The 19,246-nt window shown below is 39.4% G+C and overlaps 1 protein-coding gene and 1 long non-coding RNA gene across 4 annotated transcripts in view; both read right to left on the reverse strand.

The window, feature by feature from the left end:
- Positions 1-5,357, reverse strand: part of ZFP91 (ZFP91 zinc finger protein) — a 16,121-nt gene extending 10,764 nt beyond the window's left edge. The window contains exons 1-4 of one of the 2 annotated variants that reach the window (XM_014542215.1): positions 5,251-5,357; positions 2,058-2,270; positions 1,151-1,187; positions 163-261 (exon numbers count right to left, since the gene is read on the reverse strand). In XM_014542215.1, coding sequence (XP_014397701.1) covers positions 163-261; positions 1,151-1,187; positions 2,058-2,270; positions 5,251-5,320 — 419 coding nt within the window. In that variant the 5' untranslated portion in view covers positions 5,321-5,357. The remainder of the gene's footprint in view (positions 1-162; positions 262-1,150; positions 1,188-2,057; positions 2,271-5,250) is intronic. The other variant, XM_014542214.1, reaches the window with a different exon arrangement.
- A 1,488-nt stretch (positions 5,358-6,845) lies between these two features.
- LOC106726618 overlaps positions 6,846-19,246 on the reverse strand; it is a 13,097-nt gene continuing 696 nt past the window's right edge. Inside the window, exons 1-3 of one of the 2 annotated variants that reach the window (XR_001362690.1) lie at positions 19,169-19,224; positions 15,946-15,974; positions 6,846-6,895 (exon numbers count right to left, since the gene is read on the reverse strand). This is a non-coding gene — a long non-coding RNA (uncharacterized LOC106726618). Of the gene's footprint in view, positions 6,896-15,945; positions 15,975-19,168; positions 19,225-19,246 lie in introns of those variants that run through there. The other variant, XR_001362689.1, reaches the window with a different exon arrangement.

Genomic DNA, 19,246 nt, shown 5'->3' on the forward strand with positions numbered 1-19,246 from the left:
TTTGTGCACCGGGCCTCTAGTATTTTATAAATAAATAAATTAATTAATTAATTAAAATTAAGTCTATACCCATTAGTTTGGCAACAAGCCAAAATAAAAACATGCAACAGTGCTTTCCAAACTTATTTTTCATTGACATGTCTAGAGTAAAATGAGACCTACCTTTCTAAGTGGGGCTTATAGGTCTCATCTCTTGGGTCATCCTTGAATGGTATTTCCTCTTCACTGATTAACATCTCTTCTTCTTCTTCCTCCTCACTACTAAAAAGAAGCAAATAAGATTAGAAATTCTAGCTGTAAAGATTGAATCTGAGGAGATTTTCTAATTTAGTATATGTTATTAAGTAAATATTTTTGGAGGTAGCCAAAGATTTACAGTAAGTTTTTATCCTTATGATCTAGTTGAACTGCATCTAGCTGCTCTATCCTGAAGAAAAAAATGTAACTAAAAATCCTAGATATGCTATCACTTTATTAAACAAAGGCAAGGTGATGACTGTTCAATGGCATGATGGGCTAAAATCCAATTGACTTCATAATACTATGTTTAGTAATCTGTTGTATCAAAAAACACCTATCAACACACAAAAGAATAAATAAAAATCACGTGACTCACCACCAAAGATACTGATAACATTTCAAAACCCTGGTCTAAACAACCTCATTTCATATTGGTGCCAAGCATGGAATAAACCAGAACATAGAAGATGCTTGAGATAATGATTTCTGAACTCTATAACTCTACGGATTACCTGGTCATGGCTCTAATCAAGAACAAAGTGGGCCCTGGGAGGTGTTGCTCATTGGTTAGAGCCCTGGCCTGAGGATCTTGGGTTCAATTTCCAGTCAAGGGTTGCAGGTTCAATTCCGGCCCTGGTTGGGGTACGTGCAGGAGGCAAACAATAGATGTGTCTCTCTTTCGTCACTCTCTCTCCTCTCTGTCTCCCACTCCCCTCCACTCTCTCTTAAAATCAATGGAAAAAATATCCTCTGATGAGGATTAAAAACAACAAAGTGGGATTTAAACTAAATACCAAAACTGAAGTTACTTTCTCTGTTATAGCTCAAAATTCAAATAGAAAACAACTTTAAGAATTTAATGTGGCTTTGTTCTATGTTCCCAAGGGATGAAATAGGAAATGTTTCTTACCTGATGCCACCTGGAGATTGATGCTCTTCTGCAACTTCTGGAAAAATAAAGCCAAAACAAAACATCACCTATGTAGTTTTCTCCCTGCAGCTAAGAGACCGAATTGCTGCCTAAGGTAATCATGCAAAAGGAGAATATCTGCAAATTGTTGTTAACATAAAAAAAACATTGAAACCTGTAAAGAATTTTTGTGAGTTTATTTGAGCCAACTGTCGACATATGCCAGAAGCAGAACCTCAAGGAATTGAGATAATGCTCCAGAGAATGGCGGGTTACATCTGTATTATACATTGCAGTCAAAGGAGGGCTGTAGGTGAGTTACATGAAATTCATTGGTGATAGATTAAGGAGGTGGGAGAAGAAAGCAAAGGGAAACCCCTGGGATTGGGTAAAATGATGGACACATACTTAGGTGGGTGCAGGAACAATTACCATGATAATGAAGGAATTATTGGTATCTGTCCTGGTGCCCGCCCAGCACATTTGGTTGTGCCCCAGCGGGGTCCAGAAAAAGGGAAAGTTACAAGTTACCCAGACACTTCAAGGGTATGTTATCCTAGATGCAAAAAGACAGATAGGCTCAGTTAAGGTAAAGGTTGACCTTGTCAGTGAAGATACTGGCCTAGGACCTAACTGCCCACCACAACTGCTTTTAGTTCAAATTTTATTTCAGACCATCCTTTGTGGTAACTTTAGGTCTCTAAGTTTGCAAGACTGCCATGCAGACCTCCCCTGAGCTGGTCAGGTAAGCATGTGGCCCCTTTCGTCCACATTGTCAAAAGAAGAACCCTTCCTATATCACCACACCTACCCCTGAAAGTTAAGCTGTTTTTGTAAATGTTTAGCATTACATTTAAAACCAACAGACAACTGGTTCTTACATAACCATTATCTGCTTGCCCCATACCATAATCAAGCTGATCTGTATTTGGTTCTGACTTGCAGATGAGCTGCAATGAACCAGTCTTGGACCTAGAGCTTCGGGTGTTCTCTGTGTCACGATGCCGAGAGATAGATGTCCTGCTGCTACTGCGCCAGCCCCGGCTAGGCCTAGTTGTAGCAATGCAAACTTCCTGAGGGAGGGTAGAATCGTCTTCTTCCTTTTTCTCTTCCTTGGGATCTAGATGAAAACATCATTCTTTTTTAAGTTGACAGTTAACTAAAAACTATCCTTGTATATCTACTATCGTAAATTCAGTCAAGAAGGTAAACTTTTAAAAAAATATTTATTTTTATTGATTTCAGAGGAAGCAAGAGGGAGAGAGAGATAGAAACATCAGTGATGAGTGAGAATCATTGATTGGCTCCTTCCTGCTAGGGATCGAGCTCACAACCTGGGCATTTGCCCTTGAATGGAATCAAACCCAGGATCCTTCAAGTCCGCAAGCTGATGCTTTATCCACTGACCCAAACCAGCTAGCACAGTAAACATCTTTTTTTTTTTTCAGAGAAAAAAAACCCCTCAGCTTTTTAAACAAAATAGAAACAATAAAATGAGAGAAAAATCAGGTAAAACTTATCTTACTATCATCTCTTTAAAGAAAAAACTTGTTATTTTATACTTCTTTATCTACTAAAAAGTGGAATGCTTAGAGGAGTATATAAAATATACCCAAGTAATTCAATTCATGGGTTCTAACTTTTAGATCTAAGACAAATAACCTAAATTAAGTGAGTGATCCCAGAAAGATGACTGAAAAAGTACAGAGGCATTAGATAGAAAGAATCATAAATCTAGATGTTTTAACAACCAAGAAATTCCTTAACAGGAATGCTTCCCTTGATTCTTGTTACCCTATACTTTTCCCATACTTTAAAAGGAGAATAGGTGAGGTAGGGTCACCCCAGTCTGCACAATATGCAATAAAAATTTAGCATTAGAAATTGGATTTCAAACCTAGAGTAGTTTGTTGTTTCTTTTTTCTTTTTTTAAAAAATTTATTTCTTTATTGATTTCAGAGAGGAAGGAAGAGGGAGAGAGAGATAGAAACATCAATGACAAGAGAGAATCATTGATTGGCTGCCTCCTGCACGCCCCCCACTGGGGATCGAGCCCACAACTCAGGCATGTGCCCTTGGCCGGAATCGAACCTGGGACCCTTCAGTCCGCAGGTCGACGCTCTATCCACTGAGCCAAACCAGCTAGGGCTGTTGTTTCTATATAAGTTAGTATATTAAAAGTGAGCCTGTTTCAACTATGGAAGATTCCTTTAATAATTTCAAAATAAAAAAGACCTTTCTAAGAATAGCACAAAATTTCACGTCTTAAGACTAATACAACTGACTACATAAACATAAAATATGGCTTTCAAACATACAAATAGGAAAGCTCAATCTACTCATAACAGCAGAAAACTCAAATGAAAATGATAGTATGACACCACTGTTCCCCATGTTGGCACTTATAAAATGACTTAGATATAGTCATCCTAGCACTAATTTTGGTAGTACAAGAGTAGAAAACTAAATATCAGGGAGGGACTGGTTATATGAATTTTGACACACACATGTAATATATATAAAAGATAAATTTCTTATAGATGCTAATACTTTTGGAGGACTATACAAGAAATTGACAAATATTAGTCACCTACAGGGAAGGTCCAAAATACATCCAGCAATTATACTTGTAAGAATCTACCCAAGGAAAATAAACAGGCAAGAAGAGGTTCACTGTAGCATCCTAACAAAAGGCTAATATGCAAATAGACTGAACAGCAGAACAGAACAACTGGTTGCTATTTTGTGCGCTGACCACCAGGGAGTGTGTGCAGAACATGGAGGGCTTTGGCCGCAGAGGGATGGTGGAGCAGGTGAGTGGGGGCACCAGGCCAAGGTTGAGCACCAGTCGCTGTCATCGGGGCAAGCCTCTGGTGGTTACTGAAAATTCTTTACTCCCATGCCGCAGTCCCGCCCGGTGCTCACACCTGCTGCCGGCGCCGGCCCCACTAGCAGGATGGCCCCGCTAGCATCCTGCTGGCGTCAGAGCCACCACTCACACCCACTGCCAGTGCTGGCCCCACTTGCACCCGCTGCCCGGCACTGGTCCCAATCACTTGGCACCATCAGTGGGTGCGAGTGAAGGCTACTGGCCCTGATTGCCCCTGAGGGCTTTTCCACCTCCCCCTGCTCCTAAGGAGTGATCAGGGCAGAAGCTGCTGCTAGCACCCACTGACGGCGCTGGTCCCAATTGCTCCTTGCCGTCAGTGGGTATGAGCGGAGTGGCGCTGTCAGCGCATGGGAGCAGTGGCAGCGGAAGGGGGGCTGCCAGCAGACAGGGGACCGGGGGCCACAGTAGGAGGGGCCAGGCGGGGGCGCGGAGGATGGGCCGAGACCTACCCTTGTGCCTACTGCAGCCTCACAGCCCACAGTTCCTTTCAAGGTACATGAATTCATGCACTGGGCCCCTAGTGTTTATATAACTAAAGAGTGAAAACAACCTAACCCTCCATCAACAAGAAAGTGTTTAAATAAACCAGGCTATATTAGTAAGATTGTATAGAGAAATCTGTAAAAAATGACATGAAATTATTGGCAAAAACATTGTTAAATGGAAAAACTAAGACACAAATCTACCTACCTACCCAGCTAACATTAAAAAAACAAAAAACTAAGTACTAATGAATGCTAAAACATGAATAATTCTTAAAATAAGAACCAAGTTTCTTCTGTATGATACTTCAAAGGCAATTACTAGTTGTTTCTCATAATAGCAGCTGATCTGAGGAGGCTTCCTGATATATAAGTAATAAAAAGAGAGAAAAGCCACAGCAGCCTAGGTCAGTGGTCGGCAAACTGCGGCTCGTGAGCCACATGCGGCTCTTTGGCCCCTTGAGTGTGGCTCTTCCACAATATACGAGCTCTTCCACAAAATACCAACTTCTGCGCATGGGCCACGAAGTTTCAATTGCACTGTACGTGCGCGCCCACATGTGGTATTTTGCCGACCATGGGCCTAGGTGAAGGACAACATCATATAAGCCAATGCCTGAACATGCAGGCACAGTGAATACAACCATGTTCTCGAAAGAGGATGAAGGGACAACGTAAGAATGGTTGATAGTGTCAATTTAGACAAAAAGATATTAATTAGTACTTACTACCGGCAGGTAATGTTTCTCCTAATTCTTCTAGGTAGCAAAAGATGAAATGTAAGTGATTTATGTCCATCCTACAGCAACAGGTTCTTTCAAAGCAACCTAACTCATTAAATTCCAAAAGATGATAGCCACTTCATCATGATAAAATACTTGAAGTTAGAAGGATCATTCTAATACGATCTGGTCCTCCTCCAGGTTTCCCCATTTTTCTAACTGAAGCTTAGAGTAATGAAATGATTTCTTCAAGATTACAAAGCTAACATAGACACTATTGGGTGAAACGGAGTGGTTGGTTGATAGGCTAGGAAGAAGTTGGAGTAAAGGTCTTCTCATCTCTAAATATTTACATTTCCTCTGAGAAATTAACAAATCTTAAATACTGGTTAAGTGCTTGGCAGTATATATATTTTTCATCTTTCTAAATTTAGTCTTCATAACCCTGTCAAGTAGTTATTATTCTTACCTTTATAGTTGAAGAAAGCAAGTAGTAACGACTTCTCTAGGCTCACATATAAAATTATAGAGCTGAGATTTGAACCCAGGTGTATGTAAGTCCAAAGTCTATATTTTTTTCATATAATACACCTAACCATATAAAGAAGGCCCAGGGCTTCCTTCAGATTTGGTTCGTTTTCACCCAACCTTAGGTTCAAGTGCCAAGAGAGGGCCCTGTTTATGTAATATACTGGTCTAAAAGATCACAAGAATCCTATATAATAAAAGCCGAATATGCAAATTGACTGGAATGACCGGTTGCTATGACGCACACTGACCACCTGTGGGCAGACGCTCAACACAGGAGCTGCCCCCAGCTCGGCAGGCCCCAGTGGGGGCCCCAAATCGCCCCACAGATCGGCCCTGATCGCTGGCCAGGCCTATGTGGGCAGACGCTCAACACAGGAGCTGCCCCCAGTTCGGCAGGCCCCAGCGGGGGCCCCAAATCGCCCCATTAGCTGCCCCACAGATCGGCCCTGATCGCTGGCCAGGCCTAGGGACCCTACCTGTGCACAACTTTCATGCACCAGGCCTCTAGTTACTATATAAAAGTGAATTTTAATCTAAAACTACATGCACTATTTTTGTTATGTTGCAAAACAGAATGGAAGAAAAAATTTTTAAATTAAAACCCAGCAAAATAACTGAGATTTTTTTGTACATTCCAATCTGATTTATTCGTATGCACTATTTTTGTTATGTTGCAAAACAGAAAGAAAAATTTTTTAAATTAAAACCCAGCAAAAAAAACTGAGATTTTTTTGTACATTCCAATCTGATTTATTCTCTTTTAAAATATGTTTTTATTGATTTTTAGAGAGATAGGGAGAGGAATAGAGAGATGGAAACATCAATGAGAAGCACCATCGATTGGCTACCTCCTGTACGCTCCTAGGGAGATTGAGTCTGAAACCCAGGCATGTGTCTTGACCAGGAATTGAACCGGTGACCTCTTGGTTTGTGGTTTGACCCTCAACCACTGAGCCACACGAGTTGGGCAGGTTTACTCATTTTTAAATCAACAAAACTGTGTATATATGTGTGTTAATTCTTAAATTAGATTTTTTCTTTTTTGTTATAGTCACCAGATTCACTGTTTACTACATCTATGTTTTGATTTTATTCCCAGCAGACAACAGCTACAGGAACACTAAAAGGAAAAAAATGTTATTGAGCATTAGCAAAATTTCTATAGATAAATTAGAATCACAAACTAGTGCCACTTATTTTCAAAGTACAGGCATTAGGTAAATACACTCAGTCTCTTCAACACATTAAAAGACTGCTTAGACATAGGTTTGAGAAAGTGAAAGGATGCTTTCTCTTTGAAACTGCCAATTTGAAAACATGTTAATAACTGAATGGTTTCTATAGCTAACAATTAGCTCAAAATTTAACATTTAAGTTTGAATAAATACGGTTGGACTCTTGAGTAGATGGGTGGGTGAGAGAGTAGGAGAAAGTAGGCATGTAATTGTCATGAGATGGAAAATGAAAATAAGACCAACATAACTGGAGCAGAGAGAACATGTTGCTGAAGAGGCAGGAAAAATTCTAATAATAAAGGTAGCCACAGAAAGCCAGGGAAGAGTTTAAGTAGAAAGGCAGGATCAGATTTGGTTTTAATGTTCACTCTGGTTGCAGGTGGGAGAATGACTTAGGTAGGTAAGAGTAGATTCATGGAGACTTGCTAAAAGTCTGCTGCAATAGGCTAGGCCAGTGGTCGGCAAACTCATTAGTCAACAGAGCCAAATATCAACAGTACAACGATTGAAATTTCTTTTGAGAGCCAAATTTTTTAAACTTAAACTATATAGGTAGTTACATTGTTATTAACTTAATTAGGGTACTCCTAAGGCTTAGGAAGAGCCACACTCAAGGGGCCAAAGAACTGCATGTGGCTTGCGAGTCGCAGTTTGCCAACCACTGGGTTAGGCAATGAATAATAACTTGATAAAGAATAATATCATGGGAGGTGGAAAGAATTAGAAATATGTGAAATACTTAGGAGACAAACCAGACAAAGACTTCATAAAGGAACAGGAGATAGAAAGGTGTCATGGATTTAATTGGTTTCTAGATTTATGACTTAAACAATAGGATGGATGGTGGGAGCATTCACAGAAAAAGACAGGTGTTTTTGTTGTTTTGAGGAAATACTAGAGAGAGTGTGTTTCATTTTGGACATGTAAGTTAGAAGTATCCACTGAGTAAAACTGTGCATACACAGATCTTCCAATCAGCATTTTAGTACTTTACTCTAAAATAAAATAAAATAAAAAATCAAAAGTAAGTTAGAGAACACCTGAACCTTGAGGAAAATCTCTAATCAGAGGTTAAATAAACAAACAGGAAAAACAACTTAAGAAATGGGCAATTCAGGGAACAGAAAAACATGTTTTTTACATATCCTAGAATGGGAGGCAATTACACCATTAGATAAAAACAGTATACTACAGGGTTGGGCAAAAGTAGGCTTACAGTTGTGAATACACGAAACAGTTTATTCTTGTATTATTATTTATTATTGTATTATTTTCCATACAAAAAAACATAAACCTACTTTTGCCCCATCCTGTATTTAACAAAAGTACACTGAAAAAAAAAAGCTCTTGGGGGGAAAAAAGAATAGCAAAAATTAAAACCTTGAAGAAGAGTTTTGAAGTTAGGCAAAAAGAACAGAAAACTTGCCCAAAATTAAGGATATGAGTGTAATGATTAATTTTGTGTCAACTTGGCTAGGTTATAATGTGCAGGTATTGGGTCAAATACCAGTCTAGATGTTGCTGTGAATATATTTTTTAGATGTGATTAACATTTAAATCAGTAGACTGAATAAATTATCTTCCATAATGTAGATGACACTAAGAGCAAAGAAAGGGATTTGGTCTCGAGAATTCAACTAGAAATCCTGAGTTTCCAGTCCTGTGGCTTTTAGACTCAAGACTACAACACCAGGTCTTACCCAACCTTCATGTGAGCTAATTCCTTAAAATAAACCTCTCTCTCTCTTTTTCTCTCTCTCTATATATATTCCATTGGTTGTTTCTCTGAAGAACCCTAAAACAGACTGATACTGAAAGTGATTCCAGAGGAAGAGAACCTTAAGAGATTCTGAATAGGTTCTGTGGGCTGATCAGATTTAAAGGCATTAAATCGACTAGTATTTCCAGTAATAAAGTGAGCACTGAAAGTCCGTTTTATGATATGACAACAGAAATAGGCAAAAATATCAAAAATGGATACTCCCAATTAAATACTTATATAATGAGGCCAAGTTGATCATGTATTTGATACCTTAGAACATTTCAAACTAACAAGTATAATGAGATTGGCCTGTTACTCCTAAATTGTGCTGGATAAAGTGGGGAAAGGTGAAGATGTGCTCAGAGATTCAAATTCCCAATTCAAGTATCACATAAATGATCTGAAAGAAATCCTTATCTCCTATAGCTGCAGAGCTGAGGTTGCTGAAAACCAAATCCAGGATCTCACACCAAGGCAAAATTGCCTATAGCTACTGCTACCTATAGTCTAATGAGCTAAAGACAGAGACCAACACTGAGTCCCTGATATGGCTCCATTCCTGGTGACAGGCAGGCTCATTACACTGGACCACTTCTATCATGGAAGTGGCAGTGTTTTGTTCGTATTGGATTAGATACTCACTCTGGATATGTATTTGCCTCCCCTACACACAATACTTCTGCTAAAACCATTTGTGGACTTACAGAATACCTTATCCACAGTCATGGTATTCCACACAACACTTCTTCTGATCAAGGAAATTACTTCACAGCAAATGAAACGCAGCAATGGGCCCATGTTTATGGAATTCACTAGTCTTACCATGTTCCTTCCCCACCATCCTAAAGAAACTAACCTGAGAGAATAGTGGGATGGCAATAACAAAAATTGGTGAAAATTACGAAGAAACAGAAACCCTCATTGATAGATGATGGGACATAAGTGTCACAGCCACTATGGAAATGTTTGCAGTTTTTTAAATTTAACATACATTTACCATACAATCAAGCAATTTCACTATTAGATATCTACCCTAAATAAAAACATTTGCTCAAAAACTTTTCCATGAATATTCAAAGCATCATTATTCATGATAGCTAGAAAGTGGACAACTGATGAATGGATAAATCAAGTGGATTATCTATATATATAAAAGCCTAATATGCAAACTGTCCCCTGGGGATTTCGACTGGGAGTCCAATCGCTCACTATAATGTGCGCTAATAGCCACGAGGGGGCAGCGTGGAACAAAGGAAGGCCTCGGCCGGCAGCCGGGGAAGGAAGGCCCTGGCCAGCAGCCAGAAGGCCCCGATCAGCCCTGATCGCCAGTCAGGCCTAAGGACCCTACCCATGCACAAATTTCATGCACCAGGCCTCTAGTTTTAATATAAAGCAATATTATACAAAGGAATGAAAATACCAATACATGCTACAACATGGATTAACCTCAAAAACATTATGCTAAGTAAAAGAGACACAAAAACAATAAACACATATTTATAAAATGTCTAGAAAAGGCAAATCTATATATAGAATTGCATACTTGAAATGGGCAAATTTTATGGTGTATAAATTATGCCTCAATAAAGTTGCATTAATAAAATATGCATTGCAGCACTAGTCATAAAGGCCAATAATTAATTTATGGGCATCTGGGTAGTCATAAGCTACCCAAATGCCCATAAATAGTAAGATGGATAAATAGTGATACATTCCCACAACAGAACAATATACAGCAATAAAAATAATCTATAACAAACACAACACAGAGGATTGTTACAGAACGGTGAGCAAAGAAACCCTGCACCAAAGAGCACATATTGTATTATTTCATTTATATAAAATTCAAAAATGGCAAAACTAAATTTTGCTACCAAAAGTCAAAATGTTGTTTACCCTTGAGGGTGGTTGATCATGTCCTGCTTCTTAAGCCCTGTGAACATTCACAAAACTATACATTTATGGTAAGTGTGCTTTGGTATATCACCTGTAATCCCAGAAAAAAATACTGAAATATCAAACGTCCTTTAATCAGGTATAATTAAATAAATTATGGTATACACATGTGCAATAGCCATGCTTGGATGCCCACAAAGTATCTCTTCACCTCTTATTTTTTCCTTAAGGAATCAATCCCACTCTTAGAAAGAGGGTGGAATTCCCTGATTAGTGTAAACTAATAGTTTTCAATGTGTAAGTTGTATACTCCAGAGGTTCCCCAAGAACTTTTCAAATTTCTCCACAGAAAAAACCCTGTTGGAACTATAGGCCGGATGCATGTAATTCCTTTGTTTGGGGCTGGGGTGGGGGTCCTTCAGCCTGGCCTGCCACCTCTCGCAATCCAGGACCCCTCGCTCCTAACCACCTGCCTGCTGGCTCCTTACCACTTGGCTCGCTGCTCCCAAGTGCTGCCAGAGAAGTGCGAGAGGCTCCCGCTGCTGTGCTCGCCAGCAGAGCCCAGTTTCTGGCTGAGAGACACTCCCACTGTGGGAGCACAGTGGCCACCAGGGGGCAGCTCCTGCATTGAGCATCTGCCCCCTGGTGGTCAGTGCGCGTCACAGCGACAAGTCGTTCTGGTCGTTCTGCCGTCAATGGTCGCTGGGCTTTTATATATATAGATATGGGGAGAAATTATATCTTTTTTAAATTAAAAAAAAATTTTTTTTTAAATTTTAATTAAAAACAATTTAAGTATAGTTGATGTACAATCTTATATTGGTTATATTAGTCTCAGATATATAATACAGTGATTCAACATTTTTATACCTTACAATGTAACTGCCCCACTAATCCTAGTAATCATCTGTCATGTGTAAGCATCACACTATTAACTATATTCCCCTTCCCCCTTTTACCCATTCCCTCAACCCCAGAGTCACAGTAAAGAAAACAGAGTTTAGAAATTCTCATAGTGGCAAAATTACAAACAGAAACAGCCAATAAGAAGTTAAGATACAAATTGGGCATATAACTAGGATCAAAGGAGCAAGGCAGGTTTAATGAGGTAGGCAGGCAGAAGACTAATCCATAGTCACCCATAAGGGAATTAACTGTACTGAAGCTAAAGGGGTCCTTGCCAGATGTAATTAAATCAATCTGGCTAGTTTTAATTCAGAGGCGCTTGATCCTTCTTGGACTTAAAATGTCAGGGAGTATATTACATTAGTGCTAATTTCTTTTTGTCAGAGGTTCTGGTCCACTCAGGATCATCTCAGTGTGAGAATAACATTAGGGACTCACGTAGAGATGGATGTCTCTTATGGATTTTAGAGTCTTATTAACTGAATATAGGTTTCCCCACTCAGCACCTTAGATTTTCTCTGCTTCAGTTTTCTTCTACCAGGGCATTCTGATGCAACTCTCAAGTAGTTCTGGGATGGAAAGGAATTTCAATATAAAATAATTACTATATATAACAAAATAAACTTATAGCTGTGTTAGAGAATCTTAACTAATAATAGACAAACATGTAAATTGACTGTCCCTCCACTACACTCACCAGCCAATCAGGAGAGTATGCAAATCAACCCAATAAAGATGGCGGTTAATTTGCATACATAGGCACCGGCTGGTACATAGGCTGCTGGAGAAGCGAAGGTCTGGGTCCCGGGTGCCGGAGGAAAACCAGTGCCGGCAGTCAGGGGAAGGGAAGGCCTATTGCATGAATCTCTTCATGCAACAGGCCTCTAGTCTATATGTATAAAACCCCAATATGCAAATAGACCAAATGGTGGAACAACCAAACACTCGGTGGCTATGATGTGCACTGACCACCAGGGGGTGAGTGCAGAACATGGCAGGCATTGGCAGCAGGCAGCAGAGCGTGGAACATGGCAGGCATCAGCCATGGCAGGATGGTGAAGCAGGTGAGTGAGGGCGCCAGACCAAGGTGGGGCGCCGGTCGCTGTCATTGGGGCAAGCCTCTGGTAGTTACTAAAAATTCTTTGCTACCGCAAGCTGCGGTCCCACTGGGCGCTTACACCCACTGCCAGCACTGGCCCGCTCGTACCTGCAGCCAGTGCCTGGTGCCGGTCCCAATTGCTCGGCACCAACTGTGGGTGCGAGCAGCGGCTGCTGGCCCCGATCGCCCCTGAGGGCTTCTCCATCTCCCCCTGCTCCTGAGGGGCGATCGGGGCAACAGCTGCCACTCACACCCGGACGGCGCCAGCCCTGCTCACACCCGCTGCTGGTGCCAGCCCCAAACGCTCTGTGCTGTCAGAGGGTGTGAGCGGGGCCAGCACCACCAGTGCAAGGGAGTGGCGGCGGTGGCAGTGGGGAGTGGGGCTGCCAGCAGACAGGGGACCAGGAGCTGTGCCGGGAGGGGCCGGGCAGGGGCGCGGAGGATGGGCCAAGACCTTCCCCTATGCCCACCGCAGCCTTGCAGCCCAGTTCCTTTTAAGGTGCACAAATTTGTGCACTGGGCCCCTAGTGTTCTTATAATGTAACTGGCACAGTGTTATAGTTACTTCTTTGTAGGTAAGAGACAGAAAGACTCATTTATATAATGTCCTATAACTGAAATGAGCTGATAATCAAGGCTTTGTAAGCCTGTTTGACAATTCAGATACATCATAAATGAGTTATGTCTGTACTTCTGGATGTCTGAACCAGGAAAAGGATTTAAAGATATGGGCCATCCTAAGAAGGAACAAGGGTGTCCAAGTAGATCATTCTCACACTGAGAGAAATATGGTTTCTGCCATCTTAAGATAAAAGGCTAGGAAGGAAACAGGGCAAATAAAATGCTTATCTAATGTACTGTCACCCATTTGAGACATAAGCATTATTGTAACAGTCAGACACTTGAGTTTCTGAAACCTGATCAGACTACTCTGTGTATTTCTATAATTAGCTCTATTTTTTCCATAAATAATTAGTAAAGTCCATATTGAAATATTAGACAACCTCAGAAGTATTAAGAGAAGTCAGGAAAAGTGAATTTTTTTTAAATTAATATCTAATCCAACTTTAGCACTAATTTAATTTGTGCAGTAGAGTTGTTTCAATATTAATAAAACAAAGAGTTGTGCCTCTAGAAAATATCACAACCTGTTCAAAGTTTTTAAAAACTTCAGCCTTTGGAATCAGTATGAGTTACTTCAGTTAAAATTCAGTAGACTGAACATGAAAATTATTCTGGAGTAACAGAATAACTTTTTGAGAAGTTAAAAGACAAGGAAAAGAGAAAGAATTGAGGTGAATTCTAAATATTAAACAGCACAGAAAAAAGTGACTACTACACTCTCCATTTCTTTATTCACTGATCTAGCTGTTGAAAGCTACTGTAATAGGTAAACTAATGATGAAGAGATGGAGATGGGAGTTAAAGAGTATCCATTTCTTCAAAATTTTACAAACTTAACAGCTAATATTTATTGAGTGCTCACTGGATGCTAAGCATTGGAATTATTTCCAATAAAAGACAGAACTTGAATTCAAACCCTGAGCTCTAACTCTAGATCCAGAGCATTTAACTGGTAGATTAGAGTAGGATTGATATCATAATTAAATAACCCATGATGCCGTTTTTAATCTCTCCACAGCTGCACAACTACTGTTTAAGTAGTTGCCAACTTCTGGCTTAAGACATCTACACAAAGAGCAATTAATTTATCTCCCAACAAGAGTTCAAAATTTCAACCACACTCTCCAAGTTATCCTCAAGGCAATCCAAATTTTTTAGACATATTCTTTAGATACACAAAGTACTTTTAGCTCTGATAAAAGCAGGATGGGATTTTGTTTTGTTGTTGTTGTTTTAGTAAGAACTGCTCTGATACTTGATTGCCAGCTGTCTCTACATTTTCCCCACTTCACAAAATTTCCAAAATGAACACAAGCTCTTCCCTTCTTGGCAGACATACCCTATTTTGCAAGTAGCAACAGTAACAAAACCCAAAACTTGCTAGACAAAATAGTCACATAAAAAAGTCTACACAAAAATTTGCCTCATACAAAATACTTCTGCCTGATACTATGGAAATACTAGCCTCAGAATCTAAAATTCAGAGAAAAAGAAACCTGAGCATTAACATCTAATTATTTACAAAACAGCCACCACTTCAAGTTACTGAGGTCTAACACATTGTCATTCTCTAAAATGGCATAAGATCCAGGTTTTAACTTGATACACACACACACACACACACACACACACACACACACTTATAGTAGAGGCCCGATGCACGAAATTCGTGCAAGAATGGGTCCTTTCCCCTGGCTGCGGGCACCGGCTTCCCTCTGGCCGCCAGCAGGCACCCGGGACCCAGGCTTCCCTCACAGCTCCAGGTTCGTCTGGAAGGACGTCCGGTCTAATTAACATATTACGCTTTTATTATGAGAGAGAATAGGAGTAAATTAACCAGTCACACGTCAGTTAAGTAGATTCCTGTCAGATACGATAAATGAAAAATACTTTTAAAAAAATGCTTAAAGAATATACCTGTTCCAGTTTTAAGACGGATGCTATACATTTAAACTTAGTATCAAGGAACACAGCCAATGACTAGAAAAAATGAAACAAATGAGCAATTGGCCCAACATAATAGGATCAATTTTAATAACCCAATCTGCAAAGCCAGAATGAAGTCTCCTTTAAAAAGTGTTAAAAAAAGGAAAAGTGAACATTAGCTTCCCTTCATAATTCAGATAAGAAGACTATATTCAATATATACATTTGGTTTGGTAAAACTCTTCAAAGAGAAACGACCTAATGACCTCATTTAATTATTCAACAGGCTGTCATCTTAGAACACTTTTTTTCCACATTCTTCAAGCTGCATTTATAATTTGAGTCTCTATCAGCATCAAGATTTTGCCTATACTTTACTCTGATATTGTGTATCATTCCTTTTTTTTGTTACGAGAGAGAGAGAGAGAGAGAGAGAGAGAGAGAGAGAGAGAAAGCTTAAAAAACTGCAATAAATTGGTATCAAATAACCTGCTTTTTCCATTATTAGGTTTCTAAATAAAGTCAAAATGTTCCAATTACCTAAACCTGCCTTTATCTAAATAGGTTCTATCTATTCCAATAATTCTTAACTAAATAAAAGTCACTTTTAAATGGGAACAATTTAAATGATCCGGCTGAAGTTAATTCTATTTTCTATCAATAGGGTTATAAGACAATTATCAGTGTAATGTACATTAGAGATTAGAATGACCAACTCTTACCTTTGTCTGTTGTTACTTTTTCTATACATCTGAAAGAAAAAAAAATTAAATGAACAATCTTGCACACTTTCTTAAAGCACAAATATTTATCTCAGATTCTTCTACAGTGATTCGGAATTATTGGCTAAAATACGGAAAATGATGAGCCTAATTTTTAGAGTACTGATATAAAACCTTTCTTCAACTTTGGTTTATCTTTCCTTAGCTTTAGGTTTTTATTTATTCTCTTGAGCGCATTCACTGAAAATTTATTTCCCTTCACAAAAATTTCCTACTCTTTTCATTAACTTCTGAACATTTCAATGCAAATGGAGTTTTTATAAATTTAAGAAAGTTTATAAAAACTATAACCTATCATCTAACTATAAATCTCATTTCACAAATCATAAATTACCAATTATAGATGAAAAGATTTAAAGAGGTTAAGTGACTTGTCCAAGGTCACTTAGTGAGTTGCAAAAAGCTGGGACTTGAAACTTTCTAAGTCCAATGCTTCTGCCACTATATTATTTTGCCTTCTAATAGGAAAAGAGGTTTCAATCAATCCAATTTGCTGTATTTATTGACCTTTCAAGCTGTTGCACATTTTGTGTCTTTTCAATCATGAGAAAGAAATGTAGGTTAAACAGATGATTACCAGGAGTTTATAGGGGGGGGCAATGTTGAGATATGGAAAAAAGACCTGAATAAAACAATTAATAGAAAGATTAAATTTCTTACTTCATTTTTAAAAAATGTGTCATGTTATTAGGAAAACAGAGATGAATCAAGGTCAGAAGGCACTTGATCAGGGTTTAGAAAAACTGAAACTCAAAACGCTTGAAATGTCTTAAAAGATTAAACATCCTACTTAATTAGTTTTAAATTTTATTTCATCACTCTGAACATCTATAATCCAGACACATATTTATAAACCTCCACTAATCAATGAATCTTCCTCTTATACCGCAAGGTCCTCGGTTAAGCCTCACTCAAGGATATTTTTCCATTGATTTTTTAGAGAGAGTGAAAGGGAGGGGGAGAGACACACAGAGAGAAACATCATTGTGAGAGAGACAGATCCAGTGGCTGCCTCCCGCACTGGGGATGGAGCCTGCAACCAAGGCACATGCCCTTGACCAGAATCAAACCTGGGACTCTTGAGCCCGCAGGTCGATGCTCTACCACTGAGTCAAAGGGACTAGGGTTCATTATCTTTAAAAACTCTAGCTCACCACACCATTAGGCCCAGTTACCACTCAATCAAGGTTTACCAAACTCCTTTGATTTCCAGGGCATGCAGCAAATTGAAAATGTGTAACAAAAAAATTATGGGAGGTACACTAACAATTAAGACTATTCTTCCCCACAGAAATATTGTGGAGGAAAAAAAGATTTAATTTAATAATCTTATCCAAGATTGAATGTTGTAACATTTATATTGTGGAAGTAAAGACTCATTTGGTACTTTTTGGTCAAGAATCAGGGAAAAAATAAACTTTTATGGTAAAGCTACTACCACTGTAGCTACAATTATCTTAAACTTAAGAGATCATTTCTATAAGCAAAACTGTTGAAACAGAAGGAGGGGAAAGGTGTCAAGGAGATAGGTATATTGCACTCTCAAATGGGTAGGTGAGAATAAAAGGGAATGTTAAAAAACATTAAGTTATTAACCTTCCTATGTATGGTAATAGGGAAAAAAAAGAAAGAAGTTCAATTTTACATGAAAATACACCCATACACACTTATACCTTTTTCATGCCATCACTATTAAAAACAATAGCTTTTAATAAATATTCACTATGTAACAGACTTTGTGCTAAGCCAGTGATTTTCAACCATGTGCAGCAAGAATTTTTAAAACATGCTATACCAGACTAGTCAGAGGCACTGACCTCTTTTTCCTTAGATTATTAAATAAAATAATGACAACAGCCAACACAACAATAGTCATCCGATGTGAGTGAATCAAAATTATACCTATTTTATTTGGTCAAATTGGCAAAAAATATATTTTTGGTGTGCCACAGAATTTTAGTATTTATGTGTACCATGAGATATAAAAAAGGTTGAAAATAGCTGTGCTAAGTGCTACACATGCTGCATTTAATTCTCATAAACTAATCTCATAGGGATTAACATTATATCCTATAGATGAGGAAAATGAGGCACAGGCTGTTTACGAAATTTGCGCAAGAAACTGAGATCCAAATAAGGCTCATAGTAACTAGCTCTTATTTTGGAACAGGTGTGTTTTAAATCTACTGGGTTTGGTATAAACCACATCTTGCCTCACTCTATCAGGAAAGTGGGGGACTTAAAACTCTGATTCCTTCCCCTCTTCAAGTTTCCCTGCTTTTACTAACTTTTTTCACTTGAAAGTCAAGACACAAATGATGTTATCAGTCACGAATTCGATGGCTAATGTGATTAACTTCTAGGATTTACAAATGTGTGCTTCTGCAACATAGGAAGGTTATTTTAATAAACAGCTTTAAATATTGATGTTCCTGGTTCCTCTATTATCTCTAGGAAATAAAGGAATTCCTTTCAGATTAGTCTGATTTTTAAGGATGAAGTTCCTACATTAAAACGTATGAAAAAACAAACAATAAAACATGTTACTTGGCAAAAAAAAAAAGATTACCCATTTAAGCTTGCTATAGGAAAGACTACATTTAACAAAACTGGCAAAGTCACGTTTTTTTCCTGCTAGTAAGCACCAGATTTCTAAAACGTGTACAAAGTAATGTGAAAACTTAGTAGTGAGAAAAAGCTCCATGGAGCTACTAGTACAAACGGCTCCTAAGCTAATTAAAGGGGAGGGGAGTGGGGGACGGACCCCCTTTTGAAGGCAAGATCGCGCTGTGGATTTCCTAATGGGGATGTGATGTAATACTGGAGAGCCGCGCACGGAGGGAAAGCGATAGGCTGACAAAGGGATGCAGATGCCCGAGTGCGGGATCAGCCTGCGACGGCAGGGAAGGGTGAGTCACGAGGGAGCGGAAGAGGTATCTGCTACAAAGGCCGACTTCACGGAGTGGGAAAGTGGCCCCGCAGACACGGGAACAACGAGGAAGGATAAGGCAGCCACCGGGGAAGCGGCGTGACAACTGCCGTGCGAGCCGGCAGGGGGCAGGGCAGGCAGGATGTCACGTGGAGTGGGCACTACGGGAGCCGAGAGGGGAGCGTGCGGACACAGGGGGGTCTACCTCACCGCCTGAAAGACTGCGTTACTCACACGAGTCGCGGACTCTTCTTGCCCTGAGCTGGAGACGCGGGCTTCACGGCCTGGGACTGCAGCCCCGTGGCGTCCGGG

The sequence above is a fragment of the Myotis brandtii genome, unplaced genomic scaffold, assembly GCF_000412655.1.
Source record: "Myotis brandtii unplaced genomic scaffold, ASM41265v1 scaffold2920, whole genome shotgun sequence".
Lineage (NCBI taxonomy): Eukaryota > Metazoa > Chordata > Mammalia > Chiroptera > Vespertilionidae > Myotis > Myotis brandtii.